The sequence below is a fragment of the Erpetoichthys calabaricus genome, chromosome 2 (genome assembly GCF_900747795.2).
Source record: "Erpetoichthys calabaricus chromosome 2, fErpCal1.3, whole genome shotgun sequence".
Classification (NCBI taxonomy): Eukaryota; Metazoa; Chordata; class Cladistia; order Polypteriformes; family Polypteridae; genus Erpetoichthys; species Erpetoichthys calabaricus.
Window position 1 is genome coordinate 48,567,930 of NC_041395.2, and position 16,805 is coordinate 48,584,734.

Consider the following 16,805-nt stretch of genomic DNA (forward strand, 5'->3'; position numbering starts at 1 on the left):
TAGTAGAATTAGTAGTTAGTACTTTTGACAGAGTACAGTTATATCAATATTGAGTATCATAGCAAAATGAAAAACTGTAAAAATGTGCTAGGCAAGAAAATTATATCAAAGCACATACAATACTGATACAGGCTATTTTGCTTGTATTTACAAATACTGTCAGTTTGTATTATTTCAGATTTTTTTTAGTAACATATTGCAATACTGTGTGGCATGGTGGCACAGTGGGTATCCTATTGCAGGTCGAGCATCTCTGTGAAGCTTGCACATTCTACCCATGTCTCTTTGTGTTTACCTTTGGTTTCTCCAACTTTCCTTCCACATCCCCAAAGATATGCAGGTTAGGTTAATTGATGATTCTAAACTGGCCCTTGTGTGCACAAATGACCTCTACGATAGACAGGTGTCTTGTCCAGTGCAGATACCTACTTTATGACAGTTGCTATCATGATAACACTGCCAACTCACTGTGACCCTGAATTAAATTATGTGGGTTTGTGATAGATTGATGGATAGATAGAATATCTATTACGAATAGATAAATATATTTACATACACATTATGGTCTGAACCCAGTGAGTCCCAGTGAGGCATTATGCAGATGTATTACAGTTGGTATAAAGGAGTCCAAGTGATGTTTCTTGACACACTTCTACTGAATTATTTATTGGTTGAAAGTCCTCAGTGTTAGTCTATCCGGATAGATGATGTGCAGCATTGCTTATAATGGCACTCAATTTTGTTTTAATCCTCTCCTTTGCTATTACCTCCAGGGGATCCAGTGTGGACCCTATACCTGAGCTTGCCATTTTAATTAGCTTGTTGATTCGGCCTCTCTTGAAGTGATGTTACCAGACCAGCACACCATAGAGTTGAAAAGTACACTGGTCATCACAGAGTTATAGAACATCTGAAAGATGTCATTTCCCACATTAAAGGAATGCAGTCTCCAAAGACAAAAGAGTCTACCCTGCCCTTTCTTATATAGTTACTCTGTGTTCTCAAAACATTCCATCCTGTCATTGATGTGGATCCCCAAGTGCTTGTAGGAGTACAACACCTCTACATCCAGTCCCTGAATAGTTACTGGACATACAGGCTCTCTGGTGAGGCCAAAGTCTATAACCAGTTCCTTGAATGAGATAAAATGAGATACTGTGTTTGAGCACCAGCCATTTTGGTTTTATTGAAACAAATTGTTTAAAGTCCAGATCCCTTTGTTACCAATATCCCTTAATCACTTTTTGGGACATGTAGAAGGATGGTTATTCTGTTCTAGCCATGGGCCAAGAGTGAGCAAAACAATGGGAAATGCTTTTAGGATTGAAAAGTGGAAAAAAAGAAAGGGAGTAGTGAAAGTTAGTTGCTTTTAAAAAGGAAAATTGTGATCACAGTGGGATTGAGGACAGTTAAAAGAAATGCACAAAGAAGTTATTAAATAATGATGCTGGCTGTGACACTGAAAAAGGACCCAATGTTGGATCTTGGAAAGGTTAGACAGAATAACTTGAAGAAGAGGAAGAAAAAATATTGGGATCAAGGGGGAATGCGTCTGAAATGATAAAAGTCTTGGAGTCAAATGGATGATAAAGTTTTTTAGAGCAGGGGAATTTCAAAAGTTGTTTACTGTATTAAAAATAATGTGATCCAAAGAAATATGGAGCTTTTGAAACTTTGTTTGACTGAATGCTAGTGTCATCAAGTAAAAATGTTAATGAGATGCATGTTGGTTTCATGATCTAGAAAAAACCAAAGGATGCCTGCAGTCTTCATTGTAAAGCAAATACAGGAAAGATGTGAGTTGAGGATGAATATACAATAGACATTTGCAGAACTGTTGAAGGTGTTCAACAGGAGGACGAGAGGTAGATGTTAAGAAAATCATTTGTGATGGCAGCATGAATTTAAGCTGGACTTCCCTTTTTAGGTGCATGGTTTGCATTCATTCAAATTTCAGTACTTCTGCAGCAAACATAATGAGAATTCAAAATATGCATCTCATTAAAAAGACCAGTATGAGGTCAAGTCAGCCATTAGTGAATCAAAAAGCAAACCATAAAAGAGCATAAATGGGTATCCAAAGGCATTCAGTAAGATAAAACAAGAAATTAAGAAAAAAACAACTAACCGACTAAGAAATTCTTGAAATTAACATTCAAAAGACTGCTCAGTGATTTAAGCACCAAAACTCAGGGCAACTCCTAGACTTTATAAAATTTAATGGTGAAGATGAGGCTTCATCAGGACTGGAGTGACAATGAGCTCCTCTGTGTGTTACCAGCAAAAAATATGCTTGGGTAGAGTTGCACATCCTGATTTACAGCTGCTGGACACAAACTCAGGTGGCTGTAGAGTCATCTTTAGCCAGGTGAAGGACTGAATTACCTTAATTGATCATATTTTAGGGCGGCACGGTGGCGCAGTGGGTAGCGCTGCTGCCTCGCAGTTGGGAGATCTGGGGACCTGGGTTCGATTCCCGGGTCCTCCCTGCGTGGAGTTTGCATGTTCTCCCCGTGTCTGCGTGGGTTTCCTCCGGGCGCTCCGGTTTCCTCCCACGGTCCAAAGACATGCTGGTTAGGTGGATTGGCGATTCTAAATTGGCCCTAGTGTGTGCTTGGTGTGTGGGTGTGTTTGTGTGTGTCCTGCAGTGGGTTGGCACCCTGCCCAGGATTGTTTCCTGCCTTGTGCCCTGTGTTGGCTGGGATTGGCTCCGGCAGACCCCCGTGACCCTGTGTTCGGATTCAACGGGTTGGAAAATGGATGGATGGATGGATCATATTTTATGTTAGGTGGGATTTATTCATTTTAATTTGCAAGCTTTTATAGACAATGACTGTATATTTATTTAATACATATTAACTGTTAAATATGCTGTAGTTAGTGTGTTACTTTTGTTCAGATATGCAGCACTTGAAACACTTAAGCCAGGGTGCAGGTAGGCAGCAGTGCCTACAAGTTGTCATTGCAAGTGCAATCCTAATCATCTCTCCAATTTAACTCTTTGCCTTGTTAAGTTATATTTCTGTATTCTTGATCTTGCTTTTGGTCTGTGAATCCATGCCAAAACAACAGTGTGAAATGAACTTGCTGCTTTTTTTGCTTCTTCCTTTTAGAACAGTAAATAATCAAAAATAACACACACAGATATGAAAAAGCATGACTCAGCAGATCATAGGGTCTGTGGCCCTAGTGGTGTCTAAAACCATAGCCTTTCTTTTAATGAAGTATAAAAAGGGAGATCTTAACAAGAAAGAGGGCAAAATGAACTTCTGCTAACTTTAAAAGTTTGTGTATTTTTAGAAATTAACATACACTGCAGGTTAGTGTTTAAATAGAGTTAAATAGTGTTTAAACAGAATGAGTCCAGAAATAGAAGATTTATACAAACAATAATTAGTTTTGTGCAAGAATTGAGTTAGTCTTTAATTTAAAACACTGCAGTTAAAACCAGCCAATGCTGCAACTCTTACAATCTGACATTAAAGACATTAACAAGTAGTTTCCATATTGAAGTAATAGATTCTGGCTGTTGATAAATGCTGTTGCTAGTAGCAGCAAATTCTTTTGTGTAATAATATGAACACATCCTTTACTGAACATAAAACGTTGCTGCATTGTCATTTGATTGCAATTATAATGCTTCTTTGTTTTCATCCACAGCACTCTGTCAAGCTCTGTTCATGCTGTTGTAGCTCTGCTGTATCCCTTCTCTTGGCAGCATACGTTTATCCCAGTGCTGCCATCATCCATGATTGACATTGTCTGCTGTCCGACTCCTTTTCTGGTTGGTTTGCTCTCCAGTTCCCTTCCCAAACTTAAAGAATTGCCTGTGGAAGAGGTGAGACGTTTCTGACATGTACTTTATATAGAAAAGTGTGACCAAGCCAAAGACAATAAATTATTAATGTATGTTGTGTATTTTATGAGCATATATTTTATTTTTATTTGTTACAAGCAGGTGAACAGCTATATTTCTTGTCAAATACTTTAAAAATGTATGTCTTAAAACTGTACATTAAATTATTGTTTCTTTGATTTTTGCCAAGAACCCCATAGTTTATCTAAAGTTAGGTCATACTTGGCTGGGCTCTCCCATGTTAGAAACATTTTTAAAATTATTTTCAGCTCAAATATGAAAGTATAGGCAGTAAATGTTAGATTATGAGTGCTCTGTGTGAAAGAATGTACTTTAATAACAGTAAGCTTGGAAACACAGGGTCAAGATCAAGCTTGACTTTTTTTTTTTGCCCTTGTTTTGCTTTGTTTTTGTTATTTGATCAAAAATACATCCAGTTTCACAGACTCTAATGCATCCAACTACAGTCACCCCCTGTTATGCTTATCCAAATATGCAGAAAACAGATTAATATATTTTTAAGTGGCGACAGACTTTCAGGAGCAATCCAAAAGACTAGTTAGATCGTTTTTGTCAGTCAACACCAAATTAACAATAGTGATCAAAATCAAAAGCGGTGAGCAGAAATCATTAACTCTCAACACATGCAAGAGATTAATAAAAGGGAAATCTGAAAACAAATGTAATTACTTGAGATGCTAACTGTTTTATGCCAATTGGTCTATTTCTGTCAAAGTGGAGACAGTAAACACCTTTTTAAGATGGCTACCATGATGTACCACACATGCACATACCCACAGCAAATGCGCCCTAAGAACACATAGTGTGTGGAGGGTTTGTAATTCAAAGTGACAGTCTTTGCAGTTCTCTACTTTGAATGTCACTGGGACAGAAGAACACCTTAAGCTATGAAGAGAACTGTGTCCTGATCCAGACTAATGTAGCTTCAGTAGAGAGAAAATAGCCTACAATTTATATTCTGTTAGTGTACTGTACATTGTGTTTGCACTGATTGTATTTTGTTTTAATTTATTGGTACCTTGTACCCTGTTTGTAGTAAATGCTGCTTTTTTAAATAATATTTCAATTCAGCTTATTTTTAAATAGCACTCTTTAGGCTTGTAGCACTTACATATACATGCAGCTATAAATATGCAGTATTTGCAATATTTACATACATAAGCTTTTACTGTAAAACACAATGAATCTACTTGATTAACAAAAGCAATTATGACATAATGTCCATTAAGTCTGTAATCGTGATATGCATAGTTGACAGTAAGAATTAAGAATAATAATCTAATTTTACTTGTTAAAAAGAACAAAATAAACATCAAACTGCTGGAATGTTTAAATTCTGCAGTGTTTACTAACTAAGCCTAAAAATAGTGTGTCAAAAGAGCATCTTTGATTCAGTGATCAAAAAGTTACCAAATATTAACTGTAAGATTTGTGTTTGTTCATATCTTAAATACTCTATGAAAACTGTTGTTTTAAATACAAGTTGGCCTGCTGCTAAGGTTTGCTGTTTTGGTGGGGCAAAAAAGGTTCCCTTGTCTAATTAGGTTTCTAAGACTGGAAACATTTTGTTCTAGTAGGCTGTGTCTTTTAGTACTATTGTCATCATTTCTTATTATTTCATCTCTTAAATTTCTAACATCTTTAAAAAAAATAGATATGATTAATGCATAGAAACTTGTCTGTAATTCACACAGTAAACGCTGGGGCCCTTAGTTAGTTTATTTGCCCATCTTCAGAAATGATGTATTATATTGTAGCAATACCCTTTTCTATACACAGGTAACAGATTATATTGTAAGAATGGGTTCTAATTATGTTTATACCGGCAGTCTATATCAGTGCTGTCTTCTTGAAATTCTAAATACAAATTTGTTAAAATTTTTTGTATGTGGTATCTTAAAAAAATACATTATGTACTTGTTCCAAGGTATTCTGAGTGTTTTCACGGGCACTTTCTGCCTGCCATGTCCCAGAAAGAAGGAAAGAAAGAACTTTATTAATGCCTAAAGGAAAGTTTGCTTGTTTCTGAAGCTTAGTACATAAAGTTATAGTAGATTGTAAACAAACAAGAACAAGCTAGTATACGGTGCAAGTGAAAAACTCATAACTGTACACAGATATACATACACAGATTACATACTTAATGCAGTGGAATATTACTCCTGTCTAATGTGCCTGTTGTTATTAGTTAAGGGATGAACGCCATTAATTGGTTTTCTAAAAACTACCATCAGTGTCATTCCAGTTATTTATACCACTATTCTCATAACAATTTTTGACATGCTTCTGATAACAAATTTGTGCTGTAACCCAGTCAATTTTTGTCGATTTCCTATTTCAAGCCAACGTCTACAATATTGGTTCTTCTGATGGGCATGAAGGTTTAATGTAGACAAATACAAAAGTGCTACATACATACAAAAGGGATGTTAATTATAATTGCAACATACTGTAGATGACACAGACCTACAGGAAGTAAGCAACCTCTGTAAAGGATTAAGCAGTTCATAATAGATACAATATTCTCATTGTCATCTAGGAAATATGTATAAACAAATTAATAGGCAAACATAATGTTAGATTATTATAAAACGTAAGAATAAATTAAAGCATGTTGTGCACACACTGTACAGTACATTAGTGAGACCATCTGGAGAAATAAAAGTAACACATGAAGCTGTTTGAAATTGAACAGCTAAAGGGCATGCCCTACTCTTACATGTCACGGGGGGTGAACTTTGTTGATCTTGACCAGAGAACTTTGTGTGGGGACATCATTTAGATCTTAAAATATTAAAAGCATTAATAAAATTGATTTAGCAGCATTCTCTCGATTTAAAAGTGAATTATATACTCACAGACGCCAGAGGAAATTAAGGTGCATTTACGTTAGAAGCTATGAAGTACTTCTTCATACATATAATTGGGGAATCTGGAACAGATCACCAAGTTATATAGATGAAGTGGAAACACTGATAACTTCTGCTTGGGGTATTTGGACAATTTAACTACCAAACAAGCTTAATGGACTACGCAATCTCCTTTCATCTGTTAGGCTTACAGTATGTTCATTTGACCTTAACTTATGTCCCTAACTAAAATTTTGCCCACCCCTAAAAGCTTTATTTTTACTTGAGTGTTTTTAACCCTCACCTGAACGATAGCTGTGTCTTCACCTAAAAAGCAGTCTTCAGTTACAGTTACAACTAAAATCTAGAGTAGTACTTGAACATAACATTTTAAAAAAAGCCTGAAAGGTAACCTCATCCCTTAGAGCTCAAATTATTAACTGATATACAAGTCATTTTCTATAAAATATACAAGTGGATGAAGACATTTATTTATTTAGCACATTTTCATACAAAATTTTTAGCTCAAAATACTTTACAAAATCTGAAAGAAAAAATATAATTATGAGCATATAACAAGCAAAAGAAGCAATTACAATATCAAAGAAAACAAATAACTAAAATACATACTGTATGAACACAATACAAATAAACAAAGTATGAACATTAAAAAACTAACGGATGTGGCTGTCAATAGACCATTAGAGGTTCTGCAAAGGTACAATATGCTTCACCTATTTCCATCAGAAGTTTTGCATATTTTTTCTTTGTCCTATTAACTATGTTTTCTAAAATAAAATCCATCCATCCATCCTCTTCCGCTTATCCGAGTTCGGGTCGGGGGGGCAGCAGCTTGAGCAGAGATGCCCAGACTTCCTTCTCCCCGGCCACTTCTTCTAGCTCTTCCGGGAGAATCCCAAGGCGTTCCCAGGCCAGCCGAGAGACATAGTCCCTCCAGCGTGTCCTGAGTCTTCCCCGGGGCCTCCTCCCGGTTAGACATGCCCGGAACACCTCACCAGGGAGGCGTCCAGGAGGCATCCTGATCAGATGCCCTAGCCACCTCATCTGACTCCTCTCGATGCGGAGGAGCAGCGGCTCTACTCTGAGCCCCTCCCGGATGACTGAGCTTCTCACCCTATCTTTAAGGGAAAGCCCAGACAACCTGCGGAGGAAACTCATTTCAGCCGCTTGTCGCGATCTTGTTCTTTCGGTCACTACCCATAGCTCATGACCATAGGTGAGGGTAGGAACGTAGATCGACTGGCAAATTGAGAGCGTCGCCTTGCGGCTCAGCTCCTTTTTCACCACGACAGACTGATGCAGAGCTCGCATCACTGTGGATGCCGCACCGATCCACCTGTCGATCTCACGCTCCATTCTTCCCTCACTCGTGAACAAGATCCCGAGATACTTGAACTCCTCCACTTGAGGCAGGATCTCGCTACCAACCCTGAGAGGGCACTCCACCCTTTTACAGCTGAGGACCATGGTCTCAGATTTGGAGGTGCTGATTCTCATCCCAGCCGCTTCACACTCGGCTGCGAACCGATCCAGAGAGAGCTGAAGATCACGGCCTGATGAAGCAAACAGGACAACATCATCTGCAAAAAGTAGTGACCCAATCCTGAGTCCACCAAACCGGACACCCTCAACGACCTGGCTGCGCCTAGAAATTCTGTCCATAAAAGTTATGAACAGAATCGGTGACAAAGGGCAGCCCTGGCGGAGTCCAACTCTCACTGGAAACGGGTTCGACTTACTGCCGGCAATGCGGACCAAGCTCTGGCACCGATCGTAGCAGGGACTGAACAGCCCTTATCAGGGGGTCTTATACCCCATACTCTCGGAGTACCCCCCACAGGATTCCCCGAGGGACACGGTTGAATGCCTTTTCCAAGTCCACAAAACACATGTAGACTGGTTGGGCAAACTCCCATGCACCCTCTAGGACCCTGCTAAGGGTGTAGAGCTGGTCCACTGTTCCGCGACCAGGACGAAAACCACACTGTTCCTCCTGAATCCGAGGCTCGACTATCCAACGGACCCTTCTCTCCAGGACCCCTGAATAGACTTTTCCAGGGAGGCTGAGGAGTGTGATCCCTCTGTAGTTGGAACACACCCTCCGGTCCCCTTTCTTAAAGAGGGGGACCACCACCCCGGTCTGCCAATCAAGAGGCACTGTCCCTGATGTCCATGCAATGTTGCAGAGGCGTGTCAACCAAGACAGTCCTACAACATCCACAGCCTTGAGGAACTCCGGGCGTATCTCATCCACCCCTGGGGCCCTGCCACCAAGGAGTTTTTTGACCACCTCGGTGACCTCAGTCCCAGAGATGGGGGAGCCCACCTCTGAGTCCCCAGGCTCTGCTTCCACATTGGAAGACATGTTAGTGGGATTGAGGAGGTCTTCGAAGTACTCCCCCCACCGACCCACAACGTCCCGAGTCGAGGCCAGCAGGCACCATCACCACCATATACAGTTTTGACACTGCACTGCTTCCCCCTCCTGAGACGCCGGACGGTGGACCAGAATCTCCTCGAAGCCGTCCGAAAGTTGTTCTCCATGGCCTCCCCAAACTCCTCCCACGCCCGAGTTTTTGCCTCAGCAACCACCAAAGCCGCATTCCGCTTGGCCTGCCGGTACCTATTAGCTGCCTTCAGAGTCCCACAGGACAAAAGGGTCCTGTAGGACTCCTTCTTCAGCTTGATGGCATCCCTCACCGCCGGTGTCCACCAACGGGTTTGGGGATTGCCGCCACTACAGGCAACAACCACCTTACGGCCACAGCTCCGGTCAGCTGCCTCAACAATAGAGGCACGGAACATGGCCCATTTGGACTCAATATCCCCCACCTCCCTCGGGATGTGGTCGAAGTTCTGACGGAGGTGGGAGTTGAAGCTATTTCTGACAGGGGGCTCTGCCAGACATTTCCAGCAGACCCTCACAACACGTTTGGGCCTACCAGGCCTGACCGGCATCCTCCCCCACCATCGAAGCCAACTCACCACCAGGTGGTGATCAGTTGACAGCTCCTCTCCTCTCTTCACCCGAGTGTCCAAGACATGTGACCACAAGTCCGATGACACGACCACAAAGTTAATCATTGAACTGAGGCCTAGGGTGTCCTGGTGCCAAGTGCACATATGAACACCCCTATGCTTGAACATGGTGTTCGTTATGGACAATCCGTGATGAGCACAGAAGTCCAATAACAAAACACTGCTCAGGTTCAGATCGGGGGGGCCATTCCTCCCAATCACGCCCTTCCAGGTCTCACTGTCATTGCCCACGTGAGCATTGAAGTCTCCCAGCAGAACGAGGGAGTCACCAGAAGGTATGCCCTCTAGCACCCCCTCCAGGGACTCCAAAAAGGGTGGGTACTCCGAACTGCTGTTCGGTGCATACGCACAAACAACAGTTAGGACCTGTCCCCCCACCCGAAGGCGGAGGGAGGCTACCCTCTCGTCTACCGGGGTAAACCCCAATGAACAGGCTCCAAGTTGGGGGGCAATAAGTATACACACACCCGCTCTGCGCCTCTCACCAGGGGCAAATCCAGAGTGGTAGAGAGTCCAGCCCCTCTCAAGGAGATTGGTTCCAGAGTCCAAGCTGTGCGTCGAGGTGAGCCCGACTATATCTAGCCGGAACCTCTCAACCTCGCGCACAAGCTCAGGCTCCTTCCCCTTCAGAGAGGTGACATTCCACGTCCCAAGCTTCTGTAGCCGAGGATCGGACCACCAAGGTCCCCGCCTTTGGCCACCACCCAACTCACACTGCACCCGACCTCCTTGGCCCCTCTCATAGGTGGTGAGCCCATGGGAAGGGGGACCCACGTTGCCTCTTCGGGCTGTGCCCGGCCGAGCCCCATGGGTGCAGGCCTGGCCACCAGGCGCTCGCCATCGAGCCCCACCTCCAGGCCTGGCTCCAGAGGGGGGCCCCGGTGACCCGTGTCCGGGCAAGGGAAAACGCCGTCCAATGTTTTCTTTCATCATAGGAGGTTTGAACCGCTCTTTGTCTCATCCCTCACCTAGGACCAGTTTGCCTTGGGTGACCCTACCAGGGGCATAAAGGCAGAATTTGCCAAATATCTTTTTCTGAACCTGTAGTATAGAGTACGTTTGAGAAATGTAAAATAAGTAATGTAAAACAAAATGTGTACTCTCCTTGATGAAAACCAATCTGACAAGCTTCATTCTCTTTGGGATCTCTTGTTCATGCGTCTCACAGATGTCATGGTATAATATAACAGTATCAGACTTGTGATGCAAATAGCTTATATGCGCTTGGCTGGACATTGAGATTAGCTTATTCTTGCTTACTTGGGACTTCCCTAAGGCATTCTAAGCATTCCTAAAATGACTGCCCAAAAACAATAACATCATCCAAGTATAATAAACATGTTCTAGCTAAAATCAATTCCATAAGTCGCTGGAAAGAACTTGGGCGACTGTCAAAGTCTGAAACCTTAAACACAAAACTCAGATAAACACTGTCTTTCTATAAAAGAATTCTTTTTACACAGAAGAATCAACTTGTCAGTAACCATTGGCAGTAGAGATCAAAGCTTTTGTCATAGGTCTAAAGAGCTTTGTGAAGGTAATATTGAATCATTTAATTATACATTGCTGAAAATATACATTTTTGTGACTCCTTTTCAAGTATTAGAGCTTAACTTAATTTATAAGTAACCCATAATAGTCCATCTCCTTCTCCTTATTACCTTGTAAATTGATAATAATAATTCATTACATTTATATAGCGCTTTTCTCAGTATTCAAAGCACTATCCACACAGGGAGGAATCGGGAAGCGAACCCACAATCTTCCACAGTCTCCTTACTGCAAAGCAGCAGCACTACCTCTGCGCCACCTTTCTCCCATTGGTGAGACTCTACTAAGTGCCCTAACAATCTATTTGCCTCTTTCAGTAATAACTGTCCCACTATCAGGTCATTGATTCTGGGTCCTTTTTCTACCTGGATGGTTTTCTTTTCCAAGTTTATATCCAGAGCTTACAGTCAGACCGCAGAAGAACTTCAAGTGCTTGCTTAGTTGCAACGTCCCAATTGTTTTGATTCCAGGTGCTACAAGGGAAGTTGGTTTTTTTTTTGTTAATTGCATAATACTTCTTGTTGAAGATAGTTTAATTATGTATCATAGTTGTCCAGGCTCCCATTCATCAAAGCGTCTTAAAAATTTAGGAGTACCAGATTTATGTTATGACACTTTTTCCAAGTTTAGTGTGGTTGCATTTTAGATTGAAGGCAAGGTCACAACTCCGATTTCACCTTTTGACACATTCAAATCCTCTGCAGCTCACTGATGTGAAGCATTCCCTTCAGAACGTCCTGCCTAAACTTGTCATCACGAGAATATATGACAGTTTAAATTAGATGAAATAAAATAAAAAGCACTTTAATTTATTTTAGACCCATAAGCAAAAACAATATTACATATGGAATACCTCAACTATTAACGAATAGTGCTGTTTTATTTTTCCCCATGAGAAGGCAGCTATGTCATTGCCCCCAGAGATCATCCTGTATAGAAGATACAGTACATCAGCCATCATGACTACCAATAGGTATTATGTGAATTCTCTTTGTGATCTTTATTGAGTTGCCAATTAAGATGCACATCTTTGGTATTTGGGAGAAAAGCAGTGTGAGCCCACACAGGAAGAATGTGCAAACTCCACATTAACAGAGATCAAGATTGGAACTGAGCACAAGTCAGTGGAACTGTGTAGGTACAAAGCAACAGCAGTAACCAGTGCACTGTGGCTCCACCTAATGTACTGTACATTAACATCTGTTCCTTTTTACATCACATCGATTTCATTTGGTCTTCAAGTACAGCTTCACCACTAAAGCAGTAAACATTTATCACAATGATATTCATTCAGCCTCTGAGGTATAAGTTAACAACGACAATAATAATAATAATAATAGTGGTACATTTTAGGTACTAAGCAATTTTTGTTTAGTGTTCAAAATATTTCAGAAAAACAGACCCATAATACAAATGTTTTCATTTTTTTTTTTTTTTTACATTTAGAGCATACAGTTACACCGTTGTCTCACTATGAGACAGAGACAGACATTATAATTTAGATATACTATATTCTTTGAAATGGGACAGTTTTGTGGAGTTTGTACTAATCTGGTTTCCCTTTCTGTAAAAAATATAGTATTTTTAACTGAAATGCTCTCATTACAGAATTTGGGTTTCAAATATGAATAAAAACATTAGATGCAAGCATCCCTGACAGATAATTTGCTGTACTATACTGGAAAACCTATTGATTTTTATTAGCAAATTCAGACCAAGAGTACCAAAGTGGCCAAAACCTTTTATTGAATGTAATCATTTATTAATGCCTCTTAAGCCATGTCTGAAAAATTTTTGTATTGTTAACTTTCCAAGTTTCTTCATTTCAAGTACTGTATCTACTAGTGTGATTTTTAAGGTATTTTAGCACTGATTGTTATTGTTTACTAATGTCACCAGGGCATTTTACTTATTTAGCCTTTGTAATTGCATACATACGTTTATAGAAAGACAGTATTTATATAAAGCAAATATAAATACTCATTCAAAAATAACATCTTGATACATGTGAAATACTTCCAAACAGGAATCACCTGTGACTCAGAAGAATAAATGCCATGTTTTTTCTAAAATATAGAAAAAAGTGCAACAAGCTCTATGCTGCCATTTTGAAATAAAAAAGATTTATAAATAAACATCTGAAGTTAATCTATACCATCAATTAATCTATACTGGCTGAATGAAAAACTACAATCAGTTCCTGTAGGACTAAGCTTTCATACCTCCTTTTGTTTCCTGAATTCTGTTTTTTCATTACAGAGTTAAAGTGAGGCAGATTTTCTTTTCTGAAATGACAGTCCGCTGCAAGGCACACTTAACAAAACTCACTCACACCAGGCCATTTGAGTGCTCATAGTTAAGCTAGTATACTTCTCTTTTTGGAAGTGGAAGGTAATAATACCTGGAGAAATTTTACAGAAATACAGGAAGAATGTGTAAACTCAAAAATGACTGAACCAGCAATCAAAAGATGTAACACAGCAGCAGTAAGACTGAATTTGGTGGTCGGGTTTTACAAGCCACAACTAAACTGTATGATAGTGCCACCTAGTGGGTTAAGTTAGAATTTGCATCCATAGCAATAGAATACATGGGTTTTAACAATGTTTGCCTCATTTTTCCTCTGTTCCTGAGAGACTTAGAGACGTGGTTCAGAAGAAAACTTCCTTTTCTAATAAGCCATCAAAGACACTGCTAAGTACTGAAAGTGATTGTTGTTTACTTATTATTTAATCAAATCACTGTGTTGAACAATGTTTTTTCTTTATTCAGGATCAAGTACTTTTACTTTTGTTATTTATTGTCCAAAGTCTTATTAAATTTAGTCCAGTCTAAAGTAATTTGTGTGAAACATTACTAATATGAGGCATAGTCTTCTTAACTAACAATTCATGTGCCTTTTATTATAATAGTAATTGCAATGCAAAGCAAATCTGTGCTGCCTATTGTGCCTTTTTCTTCTTCTTTCAGCTGCTCCCATTAGGGGTTGCCACAGCGGATCATCTTCTTCCATATCTTCCTGCTGCCTATTGTACCATTGCTCCTATATACCCAACATGTGAATGGTGATGTGTTACATGTTGGTTAGACATACAAGTATTATAATAATTTCACTGTACTCGATATAAGTAAAGATAAACCTGAAAATGTGTGATAGAAGGAGTAAACAAGACTTACTTAAGTTACTGTTTCAATTCAAGTTCTTTATTTATTTTTCATTACTACATAATCTTAATTTCATACTGCTCACAATAGTACTCTAATTTCTCATTCATCCTTTTTGTCAAGTAAAAATCTGATTTATTTTTCTATTCTTATTTTTACAAGCAACATTTTATCTAATAATATAATGGTTCATATTTCCTTCTTTTTTTTAAATAAGGCTTTGATGGTTGACTTAGGAACCGATCGCCTCATTAAACAAGTAAGTGATCATTAAATCTTGGGATTTAACAAATGCATGGATAGATATGCAGTATTTTCAGATTTTATCACTTGTGATATTTTTGTTATGTGAACATATTTGCCAGTGAGTTATCACTGACCTTGAAATAGTGTGTGGAGAATTTTAACCAAGTCATATTACCCCTTACCCATTGTTAACATGGTAGTCTGTAAGAAAAAAATAATCTGTGTGGACAAATAGTTCACCTATACATCCATCCATCCATCCATTTTCTTGATTCCACTCAGCACTTCCATTCTGTAGGCCTCCTTGATGTTTTTTGCAGTGTGCATTACAAATTCATTATTACTATCCATCTTGCACATTTGAGCAGTGTCATGTTGTGGTAAAATAACCAATGTCAAACACTGGAAAGCAGTCGAGCATTGCTGAGTGGTATCTCCTTCCAAATTCCGATCTTCTATTTTTATTGAATGGTCACTCATAGGTGAGTACCCGTTCTTTCTGTTTTTTGGGGCCTATCCATATTCTGAACCTGCTGTGCCAGATTTTGTGATTTATGGATCAAGATGTCCAGTCAGCTTATGGAGTACTTGTGGATCTCAGCGGCATACAGAACATCTCTGTTCTGGTCTAAGTGTTACGATTCACTAATAAAATTGTAGGGGGCACATCCTCCTCAACCGATAGCTGCAGGAGCCTTTTTCCTAATATAGGATATTCACTTGAAAACATAAGTGCTTTATTGGGGTTGTTGTACAGGAATAAGGTGACATCTGGATTCTATTAGACTCATTTTCTCGGTTCTGTTGAACTAACTAATTTAGTTACTAATTAAATTACAAGCACATTGCAAAGTATCCATGAAACGTTTGGGTGCAGATGGACGTATTCATTATGCACACTAAAAGTGACATTTTCTAATTAAACAATGTCAGTATTCTAAATGTGGAAAAATTATCTTTAAAATAATGTAACTGGAGGCCAACATTGAAATATAGTCATAACTTGTAGATAGCAAATGAAGTTTTAAGGAATGCAATTGTGATGATTTGCTATTTGGCCCAGCTTCAAGTAACAAAGACAGGCAGCAGGGATTTCTTTTAAATGCCCATTTCACTCTATAACTGCATTATTGAATCCATCTGGAACACTCTATTTCCAAAAAGCCAGAAGTGTGAACGTTGAATTCTTCAAAAGAAAGCCTCCTACATCCATCTACGATGAAAGCACCTCTGAATTTACGATTATATGCCTATTTCAGACAGTGCCTTAGTCACTATTACAGATTCTACACCAAACCCTTAGGATATGGGCCCATCATTTTGTTCATGTTCAGAATTTGCTGTTATAGCTCATTTGTTCCAAAGAAAAAGAAAACTTTTGAAATGTCTGGTCATTTGTGGAGATGTAGCCATCAGTTTTAACAATCAAAAATATGAGACTAAAAATACGTCAAAGCAAAATAACTGAAAGCAGCCAATAAAAGCAAAGCCTGTTTTACTAACATTTTGGATTGATTGTGGAAAAAAGCAAGGCATAAATAGCAAAAGTAATGAAATATTTAACAACATGACACATGAGCAGTGAAATAATATGTATGGTATATCACAGAACTAACATGATGGTGCTAGTAAAACATTTAATTTTTGAAGTTTTGTGAAAGTGAGTAATTTTGACCTCTCATATTCCATTACGGAGTGAAACTCTGGGGTCCGTTGATGTGGCATGCACAACTTCTTGTCCTTTTGGTGTTTTACACAGAAGACAGCTATTGGTTTACTCTTTATCATAAGTGTGTAATTTTCTACATGAAATATGGTGACGAAATTGCCTAAAATTAGTGTTTTTCCGTGTACTTCCCCGACTCTGATGCCAGCAATAGATCATTTGATACACTTAGCAGCGCCAGTTCTGTGCTTTGAGATGTTCTCAATCCTGACTGAAACTTTTCAAGAATATTGTGGTGTTACAAAAAAGCCTGTAGCTGGGTACCCACAACTTTCTCCAAGACTTTGGCAAGAAATGGTAATTTGGAAATGGGACGAAAGCTACTAGGAAC

At 39.4% G+C, this 16,805-nt stretch overlaps 1 protein-coding gene across 1 annotated transcript in view; it reads left to right on the plus strand.

Moving 5' to 3' along the window:
- dennd2b (DENN domain containing 2B) overlaps nucleotides 1-16,805 on the plus strand; it is a 419,481-nt gene that overhangs the window by 388,466 nt on the left and 14,210 nt on the right. Inside the window, 2 exon segments of the mRNA XM_051923667.1 lie at nucleotides 3,661-3,838; nucleotides 14,720-14,761. Coding sequence (XP_051779627.1) covers nucleotides 3,661-3,838; nucleotides 14,720-14,761 — 220 coding nt within the window.